Here is a 17,538-nt window from a genome sequence, read left to right on the forward strand (position 1 = left end):
TATGTGGGCTGGTGGGGGTACAGCATCTGCCTCACTCTTCCTCTCTGCAAACCATAGTCCACACTGGGCCCTGGGGCTAGTGGGGTGACTGTTAAGGTGTCAGAGAGGTGGTCCTCTTGCTGAAACCGTATTCCTGCCGTGGATGGACTGCTGCATGTAGTCTGCATCCTGGCATTGCTGATTCACGTCCCAGAGATAGGAGTGAAGTTTCTCGACAATGGCACATTCCCCTCCCACCCGGACTGGCAGTGATTGCAATTGCAGTGGTCAAGGCTGGAAAGTCTTCCAGTGTGTGCTGTGATGCATGCTCTACTTAGCAAAAGTGAAGATGACTGATAAGCCCACTGAGGATCTCAGGGCTTTTCAGTAACTTCCCTCTGCTCCCAGGTCCCCTGGTGGATCAGTATAGTAGTACTCTTTGTAGTTTGGGCCTTCTACATGAAATGCAACATGGCTCGTTGCAATCCCTGGTCAGTCTGTAGCAACCATTCCACTTCAGCCTGTGTCCCATCCATAGCACCTGGGCACGAGCTGTGGGAAGTCGGCCTGGTCTGCAGGGCAAGTGTGCCTATCTTAGTCAGGGTTACTATTGCTGCAGCGAAACACCGTGACCAGACAACAGTTTTATATAACAGTTCATCATCAAACGCCATGATGGCAGGAACTCATAAACAGGGCAGGAATCTGGAGGCAGGAACTGATGCAGAGGCCTTGGAGGGGTGCTGCTTATTGACTTGCTCAGCCTACTTCTAGAACCCAGAACCACCAGCCCAGGGATAGCACAGCACCACTGACAATGGGCTGGGCCCTCCCCATCAATCACTAATTTAGAAAATCCCTTACAGCTGAATCTTATGGAGGTATTTTCTCAATTAATCTTCCCTCTTTTCACATGACTAGTTTGTGTGTCAAGGTGACATAAGACTAGCCTCATACTTCCTTTTTAGCTGAGCCCTGAACGGTTTCTTTTATGTCTCAGCCCCTAATACAGATTTTTCTGCTGCTGTGTAACTGTGTAACTGATCTCAAAAACTCAGTGGCTTCGAGCGACAAGAGCGTGCAGGCTTTGATGGGGACAGTGTGGATGTCTAAGGATACCATCCACTGGTTGCTCAAACTCCTGTGGTAAGAGTTCCCAAGAGGACAGCTGCAGAAACTGAGGTTTCTTGGGACCCAGGCTCAAAGTCTTAGATGCTCTCTGTGCAAGTGACAGACCATGGGGCTTGCAGGGAAGGACCAGGGCTGCTGCTGCTGGGTGGATACGTGCTGCTGTGTGTATTCTTGGTGGGAGGAGCTGTTGGCATCTGGATATGTTATTTTCTCACACTCTTTTTTCTCTCCCGCCACTTTACCCCTCCTCCCTTTCCCCCTTACTTTCGTTCTCTTGCTTCGTTGACTTGTATACTTTTCGTTGAAATGGACCAGCCTTTACTTTCATTATAAGATACCAACATCTTTAGAGTTAAAGATGGAGGCTGTTCTGAGATGCACTGACCCATCTCTGCACTCTGCATCCTTTGGCTTCGTCTTCTCCCCGTTTAGGTGGGGTCAGCGTTGTCCCTCAGACTGTCTGGTAGAGGCTCAATGATGGCTTATTAGTGAATAAATGAATGAGAACTGATTTTAAAGTTACAGAGCATCATTTGGTCCAGATAAACTTTTACCTGGGGCAGGTGAATGTTTCAAAATAAATATCTGTAGTTATTTTGTTTTAGATTTTTCTTCGCACCTCCTTCCCAGTGCCCAACATTTCCTAGCGTATGTTTAAAGTAAATATACATAGAGTTGAGATTGGAGGAATGGCTCAGCAGTTAAAAGCACTGGTTGCTCTTCAGAGGACTCATGTTCTGTTCATACACATGGAACCCACACAGACATACATGGAAGCTCACAACTGTCTGTAACTCTAGTCCCAGGGGATCCAGCACCCCTTTCTTGCCTCTATGGGCACCAGGCACACACATGGTGCACAGACATATATACAGACAAAGTACTTATACAGAAAATGGATAAATTTAAAAGATAAATATAAATAGGGCATAGCTATAATTTTATATTGTGTATTGACATATATTTATAGCATTAAATACTAAATAAATTTTATCCTATATATGAAAATACGTATTTGCATATATTAGCAGTGTCAGAAGCCCTTGCCATTTTAACACAGAATGTAAGGGAAACAGGCAAGTATATTAGAGTTGGGTCTGGTGTCCTGTGCTTATAATCACAGTCTTTGGGACATGGAGGCAGGAGGATCAGGGCTTTAAGGCCATCCTTGGCAACATAGCCAGTTCAGGGCCAGCCTGAGCTTTGTGAGACCTTGTTTTGGGGAAAAAAAAAGAGGAATTAAATAAATGCATTAAAAGTTGAACAACTCAGTCCTTGCAGGGTGTTGCTTGCCATCCTAAACATTTGCTTTTTTCCTGTGTTTGTCTTTGATGACCAGGCGTGTGAGGAAGAGGTTATCTGTGCCATTATGTGTGCATCAGTCAAGTATAATATTCGGGGTCCCGCCCTCATCCCAAGAATGAAGACCAAACACAGGTTCTACTATGTCACCCTCTTCTCCATTGTCCTCCTGGGCCTTATCGCCACAGGCGTGTTCCAGTTCTGGCCCCACTCCATCGAGTCCTCCAGTGATGGGGGTGTGGAGAAACGCAGCATCCGGGAAGTGCCGGTGGTCAGGCTGCCGGCTGCCAGCCCCATCCCAGAGCGGGGGGATCTCAGCTGTAGAATGCACACATGTTTCGATGTCTACCGCTGTGGCTTCAACCCAAAGAACAAGATCAAGGTGTACATCTATCCCCTGAAAAAGTACGTGGATGATGCAGGTGTACCAGTGAGCAGCACCATCTCCCGGGAGTACAACGAACTGCTAACGGCTATCTCAGACAGTGACTACTACACGGATGACATCAGCCGGGCCTGTCTGTTTGTCCCCTCTATCGATGTGCTGAACCAGAACCCCCTTCGCATCAAGGAGACGGCACAGGCTCTGGCTCAGCTTTCCAGGTACCTGACGCCTCGCCCCCAGAGCCCAAGGGAGTGGGAGAGACAGGAGTATGTCTCCCATTGGCTTGTCCCCAGATGTTTCAGCTGACAAGTGTGTGAGTGACTCCTGTGTAGCAGGAGGTCTGTGCTGTGAGTGCCAGCCCGGGGCTGTCATCCTGCTGCTGTGGTGGCCTGGCTTTGTGGGGTTTAGAACTAAGGGAGGCTCTTCTCCTATACCTCTTATAGATTAAAATGCACAGCCTCAGGGCATTCCTGTACTGTGAACAGCTTGAAAGGCAGCTCAGCAAAAGGGATGTAAGATTTATTCCATCCTCTGCCTCCAAGAGGTAAACCACTGTTACTGTTTCAATGTTTTTTCTTTTGTATGAAATTGCTATGTGTATATAATTATAAACATTTTTTGGCCAGGAATGGTATCATGTGATCATACTCCAAAGGAGCTTTATTTCTCATAATACATTCTGAATATCTTTCCAGATAGTTTTAAAAGACATTTATTTTACGTACATGAGAGCTCTATTTGCTTTCTGTCAGAAGAGGACATCAGATCCCTCTATAGATGGTTGTGAGCCACCGTGTGGTTGCTGGTAATTGAGCTCAGAGCCTCTGGAAGAGCAGCCAGTGCTTTTAACTACTGTGCCATCTCTCCAGCCCCTTTCCACGTAGTTTAACAGTGTGTGTGTGTGTGTGTGTGTGTGTGTGTGTGTGTGCGCTCACACGCAAATACACACACAGTGTCTGTGTAAAGGCCAGAGACTGTGTCTTTCCACTCTCCACCCTGTCTCTTTTGAGAAAGGCCTCTCACTGAATCTGGAGCTGGCCCATTTGGCTACGTAGCTGGTCAGTGAACCAGGGATCCTCCTGCCTCTGCCTCCCCAGCAGTGGGGTTTCATGCACACTCCTCTGCACCTGACTTCTCTATTGGTGCTGAGAATTGAACTCAGGTCCTCATGCTTGTACAGCAAACACTTTACTGAGTGAGTCATCTTCCTGGCCCTTCACATCCTTTTTAATATAATTTTGAAGGTTGTGTACCATTCCATTGTATGGATATTTCGAAGTATATTTAATCAGCCACATATAACCTGTTTACTTTTGTTTCTTTTACATTTTTATTTATTTAAATGTGTATAATGTTCTGCCTGTGTGTATGTCTGTACCACATGCGTGTGTGCCTGGTGTCCTCACAGGCCAGAGGAGAGCGTTGAATCCCCTGGAACTGGAGTTATAGATGGTTGTAAGCCATCCTGTGAGTGCTAGGATTAGAACCTGGGTCCTCTGGAAGGGCAGCCAATGTTCCTACCCACTGAGCCATCCCTCCAGCCCAACTTTTGCTTCTTGAGCGTTTAGGTGGGTTTCAGGTTTTTGGTTTTTTATGTTAAATCATCAGAAATTGTGATGTAGCATATGAGCTGGGAGTATACATCTTTCTTATTTTTTAGCCTGTTGTCCCTTTGGGTTTTCAGAGGTTTCTTTGTACCTGCGAGGCCTTGCTGTTGTGGCTGCTTATACCTGTGTCCCAGCAGGTGGCGTTCTTGCAGGCTTGCGCTGTTTGCACATGTGCTCCAGAGTCATGCACTCATTTCTTCCTGAAGTGTGGATTTTCTTAGTTGTTTGCTTTCTCCATAGGTGGGATCGAGGAACAAATCACCTGCTGTTCAACATGTTGCCTGGAGGTCCCCCAGATTACAACACTGCCCTGGATGTCCCCAGAGACAGGTGAGCATTTGGGAGGCTGTCCCATGATGGATTTCTGAGGATTAGGTAAGTTAAATTGTAATCATTATTTCCATGAAATTAGATTCCTAGGCGCAGGTGTAGTGGCATTCACCTTTAAGCCCAGCATTTGGGAGGCAGAGGCAGGTAGATCTGCAAGTTTGAGGCTTGGTCCAGGATAGCAGGGCTACACAGGGAAAAAGCTGTCTTAAAATCAATCAATAAATAAGAAAGGAATTAGGTTCCTGAATCTGCTGGGATATGTTTTATGATCACAATTGTTTATTAAACTAGAAAATTCTCGGAGGCATTTCCGTCAAGTGAGAAATGAGGAAGCTGTTTAAACCTGTGGGAACACTGGAGCTGAGGTCGTGGGACAGGTCTAAGAACTGTCTTCTTTTCCTAGTCTGAGCTAGTGTTAGTTTCAAGTGTAGCATCCAGCCCAGGTAGATTCAGGATAATGGTGTCCATCCATGCTTTCTGAATTGGGGCTCATTTGCCAAAAGTGGTTCTGTAGCTTCTGAGGAGAGAGGAATGAATGGGTAAAGATACCCGAAGCCTATATTGTGAGGGTAGGCAGGGTGCTCATGGCATCATTGCTGGTGATTTGATCAGCCAGTTTCTTCTCCCCATTTTCTTCCCACCTCACCTCTCCTTTGTTCCCTCCTTTCTGGCAAAGCCGCCCAAACAGGCAGAAGTGGGGAGAGGTGGCCGGTGCTCCTGACTCTGGGCGCACTCATGACATTTCCCTGCCCTTTCATGTTAGCATCCCTGTTACTTACTTTAGTCCGAGGCTCCTGAAAGTTCCAGGATGAGGTGCTGGGCTTATCCCTTCTGTTAGTGTTTGGTTCACAGCTCTGAGGAAAATAGCAAGTTCGGCCCCAACTCAGGACAGTGTTAAGGTTGTAGGAGTCTACAGGAGTGTGGGCAGATTAATTTATTCCAGTCTCATTACATGATGCGGAATCTGGGATCAGTGTTGCTGACAGAGGTCTCTTCCTGAGACCAGCTGTGTTCCCAGAGGCTAACATTATCAGCCATGGAAGTATACACTGTGTCATGTGTCTGCCCAGATGGCTGATCCAAACATTCTGTGCTTCAAGTGGCTATCTGAAGTCAGTTTTGAGGTTTTGTCTGGTAATAGGATGATTACTAGACGACATAGTAATGTAGAGATCCCCGTGGACAACAGGGGGCAGTGTGGCTGCCACACAGGTAGTGGGCTCTGTCTCGGCTGCAGTTATTTCACTCTGATGCCTTGGTGGCTTCTGTGTGGGAGGAGCCATAGGCTTGTTTTTAAGTCTTTGTCCTCTGTCCTTGCTTGTGTTTGGAAAAGTGGAGCATAGCATCAGATGTAGCTGGATGTCTGTTCTGTAACTAGAAGGCAGGTGTGCTGGATTAGATCCTTGAAATCTGAACTCACAAATGTGCTTGCGATATGATGTTTGTTTTGTTTTTCTGTGTATCCCCGGCTATCCTGGAACTCGCTCTGTAGACCAGGCTGGCCTTGAACTCACAAAGATTCACCTGCCTCTGCCTCCCTAGTGCTGGGATTACCATTGCCTGTCTGCTTATATGGTATCTTGCTGTTAAAGGAATGCAAGGATCTGAAGTGAATTAGAATCCAGGGCCCTAAGCATGCTAAGCAAGTACTCCACCACTGAGCTGCAGTCCAAACTCCAAACATCATTTATGCTGCTTAAATGGTTTCTGTTTCTCTTAGAGCTTTTAGGAGCAGTACACATAATGCATAGGTACTTTGCACAAGAGTTGAACCACATGCAAGTGTGTAAGGAATCAAACTAAACAGCCTGTTTCTAAAGAGAGAGAGAGAGAGAGAGAGAGAGAGAGAGAGAGAGAGAGAGAGAGAGAGAGAGATCCTCACTGTTAGTTTTGTTCTCTGTTTCTGTGATGAACATCTTGACAGAAGAGCTTTGGGGAGATGGGGTTATTTGTCTTCAGTCTGTCCTTGCAGGGACACCAAGCAGAATGTGAAGCAGCTAGTCACATCCTCAGTGAAGAGCAGAGAGACAACGGCGCATGCTAACTCTGCTCTTGTTCAGTCCACACCCCCACGCAGGGAATAATAGTGGTTCCTACTAGGTGCCTGGGTCTTCCCAAATAAAATAGGATAGTTCAGATAACCTCTTCTTCCCCCAGACATGTCCACACGCCAATCTAGAAAATTCCTCATTAAAAATCTCTTCTAGGTGATTTTACATTGTGCCAAGTTGACAAGTAAAACTGTCACAACTATTCTGTTTTTCTAGTCCTTTTGTTCGTCCCCCCCCCCGTGAGTTTACATACATAGCACAACACATATGCATGCACACACGTATACATTCCCCCCCACACATTAAGTTTAACTTTAGTGGGAGCATATTAGACCTCTTTAATGCTTAACTAATGTTTATTTTCTTAGGTATATTCTAGAATATTACTACCTTTGATTTTCATTAGCCTTTCTTTGAATATGTCTTATACATATTTCTGCTGTGGTGTGGGTATATATATTCATTCATTTGAACTTTAATCCTACAAAAGAGAAGAGGGTTATAGCATAGTGAACTCTGTACCCCCACTGTCAGCCTCCTGGCCAGTCTTGGTCCATCTGTTCTGAATGTTCTCCTTCCACAATTATCTAGAAGCAAATTCCAGACCTCATCTCATTCCCTGTGCAAACATTCCTGCATAGTTCTCTATATTAACTATAATACTATTATCATACCTAAAATATCAACAGTACTTAGAAAAATGTTTATATTTAGTGTATTTGTTGTGCCTGCATGAGTTTGTGTGCACCTCATATGTGTGGCATCCCTTGGAACTGGAGTTACTGGCAGTTGTGAATGCTGGGCCGCGAGCCCTGGTCCGCTGTAAGAGCAGTGAGCACTCCTAACTGCACAGTCATCTCTCCAGCCATGTAGTATTTGGTGGTGGTTTTGAGACGCCCTCTCTCTCTTTGGGACAGACTAGCCTCAGACTCACAATCTGCAGCCACAGGTTTCTGAACTGAGATTGCAGGCATGCACTGCCATGCTCTGTTCAACAATATTTCTTTTAAGTTGTTGCTTAAGCAACAAAGCAAACAAAACAGTTTTTGAGACAGTCTCACTAAGGAGACCAGGCTGGCCTCGAACTCACTGAGATCCACCAATCTCTGCCTCTCTAGTGCTGGGATTGGCGTGAGCCACACCGCAACCTGCTCAACAATACTTCTTTAAATAAATTGATAAACTGCTAGGCACCTGTGTTTGGCACTGTGCATGCTCAGTAGGAGGAGGCCACCTGTAGCTGCTTGTGTGGATGGGAGTCAGGAGGCCAGAGGGAGCAAGGCTCAGCATGGGGGACAGAGGAGGAAGCCCTGGTTAGCCCCTGGGGACCTTCCCTTTGACCCCTTGGCCTGCCATGGGCAGGATCATCAACTCAGACTTCCTGACCTAGAGTTTTTGATTCCATCTCTTGTGGAATTCGCTCCAGCTTGAGGATCTGTGAGGGAAAACAGAAATCCTCTCTGCAGTCCATATGAAACGTGTCCTGTGAAGTGAGGGCAGGTGGTACTCTGTTCCAGCGCTGGGGGAGCTGGGCTGAAGGGGCTGGGCTTGACAGGACAGGATCCTCGGGACACTTGGACCTCCTGCCATCACGGTTCTTTCTGAGATTACAGTCAGAGACGGCCTCTCTCTCTCTCTCTCTCTCTCTTTCTCTCTCTCTCTCTGTGTGTGTGTGTGTGTGTGTGTACACTTCTCTGCTGTATCTGCACACCTACCCCACGTCTCTGCATCATAATAACGTGTTTGGGGCCACAGGACAGAATAACAGAAAAATAATGAAGGTTGATATGAGAAAGGACACATGTTCCACTTCTCCACTTCCTGTAAGTGGACAGTAACAGCCTAGTCACCCATAGTGCTGACTTACTGTGCTGCCTGGTGCCTGTCTATAGTGCCCACATCTGCTTCTCTGCACAGCGGTCCTGGAGCCTGCAGGCTCTGCTTGCTGTCACAGCCATGGAACCTGTTCAAGTTCATGTTGGATGGATGCAGTGTTGCAGGGTGATCAGGAAAACACCCGAGTGTGTGTTGGTACTGAGGATGTCATCATCTTAGAAGCAGACAAGAGGCTGGAGAGGTTCCAAGTCTGCTTGCTACTCCACTTGACAGTTCTTGATTTCAGAGTACTGAAGCAAACAGAGTGGGGTTTCCAGGGGTGGTTTGGACATCTCTGAACTTAGGCTAGCCACGTTAGAAGGGAATATAAGTTGTGCAGAAGGGATTGGTAACAATCAGTATTGAAAAGAGAACGTTGTTTTCTTAGTTTAGACATTGTGCTCAAACTCTGAGGTGTGTGCCACTAGCCCCAAAAAGTGCTTTTGATGGCTTGGGGCCTTGGGATAGAAGCACAGCTAAGGCTGGTGAGACCCACACCTGCTCCTCTGTCTGATGAAGTGTCATCGTGGCACTTGCTGGATCCAGTTAAAACAGTGTGGTTGTATTTTCTAATTAGGGCGGAGGCATGGTAGTGCCCACAGACGCCAAGAGAGGCTCTAGTGCACAACCCATCTCTGTTTCCCAATTAGGGATGGTTAATAAGACCAGGCAGGGAGGGACAGTGGCAGCTGGTGGAAGCTGTGTGAATGACACAGCCCTGGTATGGCAGAAGGAGAGCTGCTTGGTCCAGGGACCGGAGAGTCTGGGCTGATGTACTGTGAGATGTGGTACCTGCTTTTCTTGTCTGTAGTCTTGAGAGATTCCAGGAGGGGGTGAGAAATGGTTGCCCAGTCTTCCTGTAGACCTTCTGCTACCCCTGATGCTGTGGATGTGTTGAGAATAAAATGGAGACTGGAGAGATGGCTCAGTGGTTAAGAGGACTGGCTCCTCTTCCAGAGGATCTGGATTTGATTGCCAGCACCCACATAGCTGCTCACAACTGTCTATATAACTCTAATCTGAGGAGAGCCCATGCTGTCTTCCGGCCTCCATAGGCACACATGTAGGCAAAACACTCATACACATAAAAAAATAATAAAATAAAAAATTTAAAAAGGATAAGTATTTCCAGGGAGGTGAGCGGGGTACAAAGGAGGCAGCAAGGGCTGACAAGGTAGCTCAGTAGGTAAGGGAGGCTTCCACCGATGACTGAATTCTGTCCTGGAACACACTTGGTGAATGGAGAGCGCAGACTCACAACTTGTACCCTGACCTCTACACATGTACTGTGGTAAATGTACACGTGCACACACGCTCACACATCTATACAACATACACCAAAAAATAAAAGTGTAGTTGAATCTTTTGGAAGTAAGGAAAGATTTTAGGCGGTGGAGGAGGGCTCTTGTTATTTGATGGAAAGCAGCTGATGCCTGGGTGGTGCTGTGAGTTAGGGTTGGGTCAGTGCTTCTCAAGCACAGGGTCTCCTACATTATCTGTCGTGTTTATTAATCCTCGGTCCTTGCCATCCCTTCCCATGGTGTTTATCATGAAGACCTTTCTTTCTTAAAGTTTACCAAACTCTTTTCTCTGCAGGGCCCTGTTGGCTGGTGGCGGCTTTTCTACCTGGACTTACCGGCAGGGCTATGATGTCAGCATTCCTGTCTTCAGCCCACTGTCAACTGAAGTGGCTCTCCCAGAGAAAGCTCCAGGGTAAGGTGGCTCAGCCCAGCCAGTGTGCTATTACAGAGAGTGGGTGCTGGCAAGGTTCAGTGGAGGTACTCTGGCAAGCAAGGTGTGCCAGAGTCTGGAGTGTGCTGGTGTGCTGGCCTTCCCCACACAGGTTGATATATATATATATATATATATATATATATATATATATATATATATATATATATATATATCTTTCAGTATCGTAGAAGTTCCTGAGCTATCTATTAAGTTCACAAACTAGAAACCTGTGGCATCCTGCCCTCCCCACTCCCCGCGCCCCACACACAGCAAATTAACAAGTCTGTCATGTGAGAAGTGTTCCTTGGATCTATCTGGTCCCTCTCCCCTGGATCTGCCTGTAACAGCCCACTGCCATCTCCCTTGGGATGCTAAGTGACTTCCTGCTTTGTGTCCCTACCATCCAGCTTGGTCTTGCCCTGCCAGTGCCTGCCAGATGAAGCCATACTTTCCTGAATGCCTGTCCCAGCTGTCTGGGTCTGGCCACTGTGCTCCTTGCAGGTCCTCTCTCGAAGGGCATACCCTTCAGTTCTTTTACAACAGATTTTGCTCTTCCTGTTATTCTCTAAACTCTTATCTGTGAGTGTGTGTTGTGTACATGTGTGTGTGTATATAGACAAAGATGACCCTCAGGTATCTGTTCTCGATTGCTCTCCACTTTTTTTTTTTTTTTTTTTTTTTTTTTTTTTTTTTTTGAGACAGGGTTTCTCTGTGGCTTTGGAGCCTGTCCTGGAACTAGCTCTTGTAGACCAGGCTGGCCTCGAACTCACAGAGATCCGCCTGCCTCTGCCTCCCGAGTGCTGGGATTAAAGGCGTGCGCCACCACTGCCCGGCTCACTTTTTGTTTTTTGAGGCAAGGTTTCTCAACTGAACCAGAGCTCATCAATATTGCGAGGCTGATTAGTCAATGAGCTTTGAAGATCTTCCTGTCTCTATCCCTCAGTTCCTTCCAGCCCACCACCCTGGCTGTACTCCAGACCCGTGCTGCCATGTCTGGCTTTCTACGGTGTCCCTGGGGATCTGAACTTGGGTCGTGAAGCTTGTGCAGCAGGGAGTGTACTAGCCAGCCAAGCCATTTCCCGAGCCCTGCCTAACAATCTTTCTCCTTCTCTCTATCAGTCTAAGCCCTGCTCATCCTGTAGGTTTCATCTTGAAACTGCTTGGCTGGGTAAGGGTGGGCCACAGCTTCTTTTCCCTGGATCAGACCCCCTGTATGCTGTTCCCACTGCAGGCTTTCCTTCCCTAGGGTGGTGCTTGGGCACTGGCACGACTCTTGGAAAGCCTGTCTAGTTTGGTCTTTGGATTTTGTCAGTGCGATGGAGTACAGGTCAGGTCTGCTCTTTAACCACCGTACTGGGCTTGACATTTAGTTGGCTCATATATTCGTATGTGGCATAAGGGGAAAGGTCTGGTTGCATGGACATAACCCATTCTTTCCTGGAGACTGTTTAGACGTTGTTTCCTGGTGGGAGCTCAGCGAGTTTTAAACAGACATGATGATGATGGGGGCATCCTTTGCTTGCATGGGCAAAATGACAGCACACAGAATGTCCTACCAGGTGTCACGTGGGACCAGCCCACAGTTTGATAGAAATGAGTCTCCAGGCACTAGTTCACTCAGAGAACATTAGGCCCATTCTCTGAGGATACAAGACTCAGAAGCCTGTGTGGACTCTGGCAAGCCCGTGAACACTCACTCCCCAGGAGAAGACCGCACCTTCCTGCATGTTCCATCCCGTGGCCTTGGAGCAACCAGAGCTCTGAAGTATGTACAGCATTTCTTTAGCAAATGTTTTGGACATGATGCCAAGCACTGTTCAGCTCCATGTTCTTTCCCTTAGCCCTCCGCACGTAAAGCAAGGCTGCGTGGTCTGTGGTACAGCCGCTCAGGTCACCCTGGGGGCTCCCAGGTGTGATCTCATTGCATTCAAGTTGATAGTAATTCACAAACTGTGAACCAGTGTTTAAAGTGTAAAATCCTGGGGCAGTGGGGTTGTAGCTTATTCAGAATTGTGTAGTTCTCATCAGTGCTGCTGTCTAAATAGAACAGTTTATCACTCTCCAAATCCAGTCAGGAGCAGCCAGTTGGGCAGCATCTGCTAGCCCCCTTCCTGTCTCTGGCTCTACTCTGGACACTTCATGCTGGTGTGATTAGGCTTGTGTCCATCTTCCTCTGAGTGTGTTTTCACACTTTCCTCAAGCTGTAGCACGGAACAGACACTTCTCCCCTTGTCGGCTGTTTCATTGTGTGTCCGCATCATGTTTGGTTCACCCAGTCACCAATGGATGGCAATCACGATTATTTCTAATATTTAGCTGTATTGAACTTGCTGCTGTGAGCTTTCAAGTGCAGGCTTTTTGGAAGCCTGTGTTTTCAGTTCCCTGGCTTCCTATCGAGGAGTAGCATTGCTGAGCCGTATGGTATTCTCTTGTAGCCTGTAGAGGAAACACCAGACCTTGCTCCCAAAGGCTACAGCACTATGTGCACTGGCCAGCCAGTGCTGTATAAAGTTTCCAGTCCTCCTTGTCTTCATGTGCTTGTCATGTCCACCTGCGCTTTGGATTCTCGCCACTGTTCTCAACTGTTGCTTTCCTTTTGTGTTTCCCCAGTGATCCCTGTCATTCCATAGCTTTCCTTGTGCTTATGGCCACTTACATGACCTCTTTGGAGACAATGCCTGTTCATATTATTTGCTCATTTTAAATTGAATTGCTGCCTATTGTAGAATTTTAACAATTTTTGTGTAGTTAGGCATGGGGCCTCACTTGGTATGTGATTTGCAAATATTCTCTCCTCTCCTGTTAGGCTGCTTTTTCAGTTTCTCGATAGTACCTTTGAGGTACAAAAGGTTCTACTTTTAATTGACGTCCAATTCTCCCCCCCCCTCTGGGGTTGGGAGCAGCATTTGTGTGTGTGTGTGTGTTGGGTGTGTGTGTGTGTGTGTTGGAGGTCTGAGCTTGAGGATAGACCGTTCTTCTCACTTGCTCTCCATCTTAGTATTTGAGACAGTCTTGAGACAGGGTCTTGTGTCAAATCTGGAGCTCACCAGTTCGCGGAGACTGGCTCGCGCCCGCAAGCCTCATAGAACTCCCATTGTGTGTGTGCTAGGTATGGCGCTCAGGTCCTCATGCTTTTCACAGCAAGCCTTCCCGTCTGGTGGCGCCCAGCCCCAGTTTATCTCATTTTTGTTTAGATTGCTTATACTTTGGTGAAAAATGTCAATATAAAGAGAGATCATTGCCGAATCAAGCTTATGCTAGATTTACACGAATGTTTTCTTTGAAGAGTTTTTTATAGCTTTAGGTTTATTATGTGTTTTGAGTGTCTGTGTGAGGTCGGGGCCACATCTGTTCTCCTGCTTGACATAGCCAGGTGTCTCAGGCCTCACTTCTGTATTCTGAGTCCTGTTGAGCTTCACTGGCCAACGACAGGTGATTCTGCCCTCACTGTCATGTGTCCGTCCTTGTGGAAGTCCCCTCACGGGCTCAGTTACTGTAGCTTTGTGCTAAATTTGATGTAGGTAAAATTGAGTTCTCCAACATTGTGACATTTTCAAGGATTTCCTGGCTACTCAAAGCCCTTTACGTTTTGTTACTTTTGATACAGCACAACTTAAATGAATATAATTTACAACACTGGGTCTGGAGAGGTGTCAGTGCAGAAGAGTGCACACCGTCTTTGTGGAGGACCCGCATTTCCTCCCGGCTCCCACGTTAGGCAGTTCACTACTGATTCTAACTCCACCTGCAAGGGCCAGGCGCCTCTTCTAACCCCCAGGGCACTTGCATCTCCGTCTCATACAAATGCATGATCCACAGTTTTTCCGAAAGTTATTAGGAAAATTTCCAAGTGGTAGTGAGCTTAAAAATCTTTTCTGTAATCTGTTGGTGTTGCTCCAGCTCTGAGTGCTTGTTTGCGCAGGCATAACTGTGGGCCTGGTTCCCAGCACCCCACATCCTGAGCTCAGCGAACATAATGGATGCAGTGCTCCTGTGTGCAGCTCTTAGTGTGCTTCTGTGCCTTGTGTTTAAGGCTGCCCTTCTTCATCTCATGAAACACAGACTCGCACCATTTCCTCAGGCTCTGGGTAGGACAGACGGATTTAAAGCGTAGACTTACCCGTTATCATTATTTAAGGGCTGGGGTGTTCAGGACGAGCAGCTGTGCTTGGCAGGGCCTTGCTGGGGAGCACTCTGCAGGGACACCAGGTGGGCTGGGCATCACACAGTGAGACAGACTTCCTATCCAGACTTACTTTACAGAGCTGAAGGCCCCTGGGTTCGAGCTCCCCCTTGTGGCCTCTTTTCACTAAGCACCTTCCAGAGATCTCACTCTGGAAGCACAGTTGTATGACGATTCTGCCTTCTTGCTCTTCAACAAGTGAGAATTAAATTTCAGCATGAATTTTGTTAGGAAATTTTTAAACCGTATCAGGCATTTTTAAACTGAATATTCATCACTAAACCTGAACAAAATGAAATATTCCTATACTAATTTTTTGCTGTCGAAATGAAAATATTAAAGAAATTCTTTGGTTTTTTTTTTTTTTTAGAGTTGGACTGAACCAAAGCTTGCTGTGCTAGACAAATTCTTCACAGACCTACACCACATTCCTAGCCCCTGGTATTTTATTTTACTTTTTTTGAGGTAGTCTCACTATGTAGTCCAGGCTAGCCTTAACTTGTAATCTTGTCTTTGCCTCACCTGCTGGAGTTACAGGTGTGGGCATCCATACACACTTCAGAAATGGTTCTTTTAAGAGAGGCTCTTATTCTGTAGTTCAGACTGGCCTGGAACTCACTTTGGTAGACCAGAATAGCCTTGAACCTGTGGCAATTCTTTCAGCTCTGCCTCCCAAGTGCTAGGATTACAGGCACTTGTGTGATTCCCAGCTCTTCACAAACAATTCTCACTGAGAATTCAGAGGCTAGGGACAGTGTTCAGCAGCTTTCTCAGGGCTTGTTGGTTCCTGTGGGGCAAGCCAGTTTGTCCTGTATCCAGGATCTTCGGTGTGTGGCACACTGATTGTAGCATAAGATAGGCTGGCCCTGCCTGGCACCAACTGTCCTGTTTGCATGTTTTGGGCACAGTGAACCTCTCTTACCAGTTCTGTGGGTGATGGGAACTGTCCCCCGTCCAAGTTCCTGACAGGACAGCGGCAGAACCTGCCATGCTAACCCGTCTGCACAGGACAGCCACCACAACGGGGACTGATGGCCCCAGACGTCATCAGGGCTGCGGCTGAGTAATGTGAGAACCTGGGCCCAGGCGTGAGCATGCGAGGACTGCTGGGTGCCAATGGGCCTGTCTGCTTGGTGCAGCTTTCCTTAAACTGTGATCTACCCTGTGTCCTAGTGGCTTAGGACTGCCATTTCCGCAAGATTTCATCCAGGGGTGAAAAACACCGAAGCCCAAAGGGCGGACAGGCACGAAGTGCAGAGACCACCTTCAGATGATGACTTTAGAGTCTTAAATGTTGTCGTCTGTGGTATTTTCCTAGTCATTTGTCTTTCTGGTTTTTAAGTATGACTACATGGAATTTGAGATCGATCACTTGAGGCTGCAATTAGTTTTAAAATTATGTAGTTCAGTAGCCTGTGAGAGACCCCACTGTCTTCATAGCACCTAAAAGCAAGGGCTCGTGGGCAGGGCCCTTTCTCCCTGGCCACCTTGAAGCTGTACCTTACAATGGAATGTTACTTTAAAAAAAAAATATATATATTTATTGATTGATTACATATACAATATCTGTCTGTGTGTATGCCTGCAGGCCAGAAGGGGGCACCAGCACTCCATTACAGATGGTTGTGAGCCACCATGTGGTTGCTGGGAACTGAACTCAGGACCTTTGGAAGAGCAGACAATGTTCTTAACCTCTGAGCCATCTCTCAGCCCCTGGAATGTTACTTTTATAAAAGACACTTCTCTTTTGCCCTCCAAAGGACTAAAGGTGAAGACAGGCTTTGGCCTCTTCAGCCTCTCAGGGCCCCAGGAAGACAGGAAGGGGTCCTGCTCTCTGTGAGAGGTGTTTCTCAGGGAATTCCCACGTCTTCTGAGGGCTACTCAGCATAGCAATGCTGTTTTTCATTTTTATTTTAAGCCCTCCCAGTGCTTTTTCAATGGGAAGCTCAAGTTGTTGCTATTGATAGCTGCTTCTCACAGCTTCTCACAGCCATGGTGGGCCTAGCCTGGAATTCTTATCATTTTCCTTCTAAAAGGAGCTAAATCAGGAGTTTACAAGCCTTGTTTTTGAGTGGTGACATCAAGTTCTCAGCACGATTTAACTTCAGCTTCGAGAACCAGTGGGGGCTGGGAGGAAACATGAGTCACAGCTCATTAGAGCCCTCAGAAGAAAACACTAATCTACCTGAAACTTTCACTGGGTTGAAACTAAAGTGGACATAGTTCATCAGCTCTCCAATGGGTCAAAGAGAGCCAGTGTGCAGGCAGGGGAACCTGTTTAGAATCCTGTTCACATCTGCACACTTGTACTGGGCAGGACTGGGGGCGTAGACGCAGTACGTGGAGCTCTGATGGGCCTGACAGCTCCCAAACAGTGAAGCAGTGAAATCCAGCCCTGGGTCTTCGGTTTAGGTTCCTTTGAGAACCACATAGTAACATCTGCTTTATTTCTGAATTTGTTGTAGCACTGTGCATGTATGTGTCTTTGTGTGGGCTTGTGTGCACGTGTGCTGGAGGGAGCTTGGTATCATCGTCGGGGAGGATGCCCACTTCCTTTGAGGGCTCTCTCATTGACCTAGAGTCATTAATTATGCTAGACTGGCTGACCAGCAAGCCCCAGGGATCCTCTCTTGTTCCACATCCCCAACTCTGGGATGCTGGGGGCTGAAACTCAGGCCCTCATGCTTGTTGGTGAGCACTTTACTGTCTGTGCCCCCTGCCCTCCAGCCCTCTGTTTATACACCTCTGAAACAAGGTTTTACTGTGTAGTTCAAGCTGGCCTCAAGCATGCCACCTTTCTGCCTTATCAGTGTGTATGGGCCACACTTGGCTCCAGCTCCGTCCAGCACTGCAGGGCCAGCCTGGTTCTGGCCTTCCACAGTTGCAGCTCCCTTCTGGCTTTCATGATCCTCATTGTCTAGACATTCTGATTCTATGTTCTGTATGTCTTCATGTAACTGA

At 47.1% G+C, this 17,538-nt stretch overlaps 1 protein-coding gene across 1 annotated transcript in view; it reads left to right on the forward strand.

The window, feature by feature from the left end:
- The first annotated feature begins 983 nt into the window (after positions 1-983).
- The window catches only part of Ext2 (exostosin glycosyltransferase 2), a 132,690-nt gene continuing 116,135 nt past the window's right edge, over positions 984-17,538 (forward strand). The window contains 4 exon segments of the mRNA XM_038329603.2: positions 984-1,125; positions 2,450-3,015; positions 4,645-4,734; positions 10,257-10,373. Coding sequence (XP_038185531.1) covers positions 2,480-3,015; positions 4,645-4,734; positions 10,257-10,373 — 743 coding nt within the window. The 5' untranslated portion in view covers positions 984-1,125; positions 2,450-2,479.

This window comes from Arvicola amphibius, chromosome 5 (assembly GCF_903992535.2).
Source record: "Arvicola amphibius chromosome 5, mArvAmp1.2, whole genome shotgun sequence".
Lineage (NCBI taxonomy): Eukaryota > Metazoa > Chordata > Mammalia > Rodentia > Cricetidae > Arvicola > Arvicola amphibius.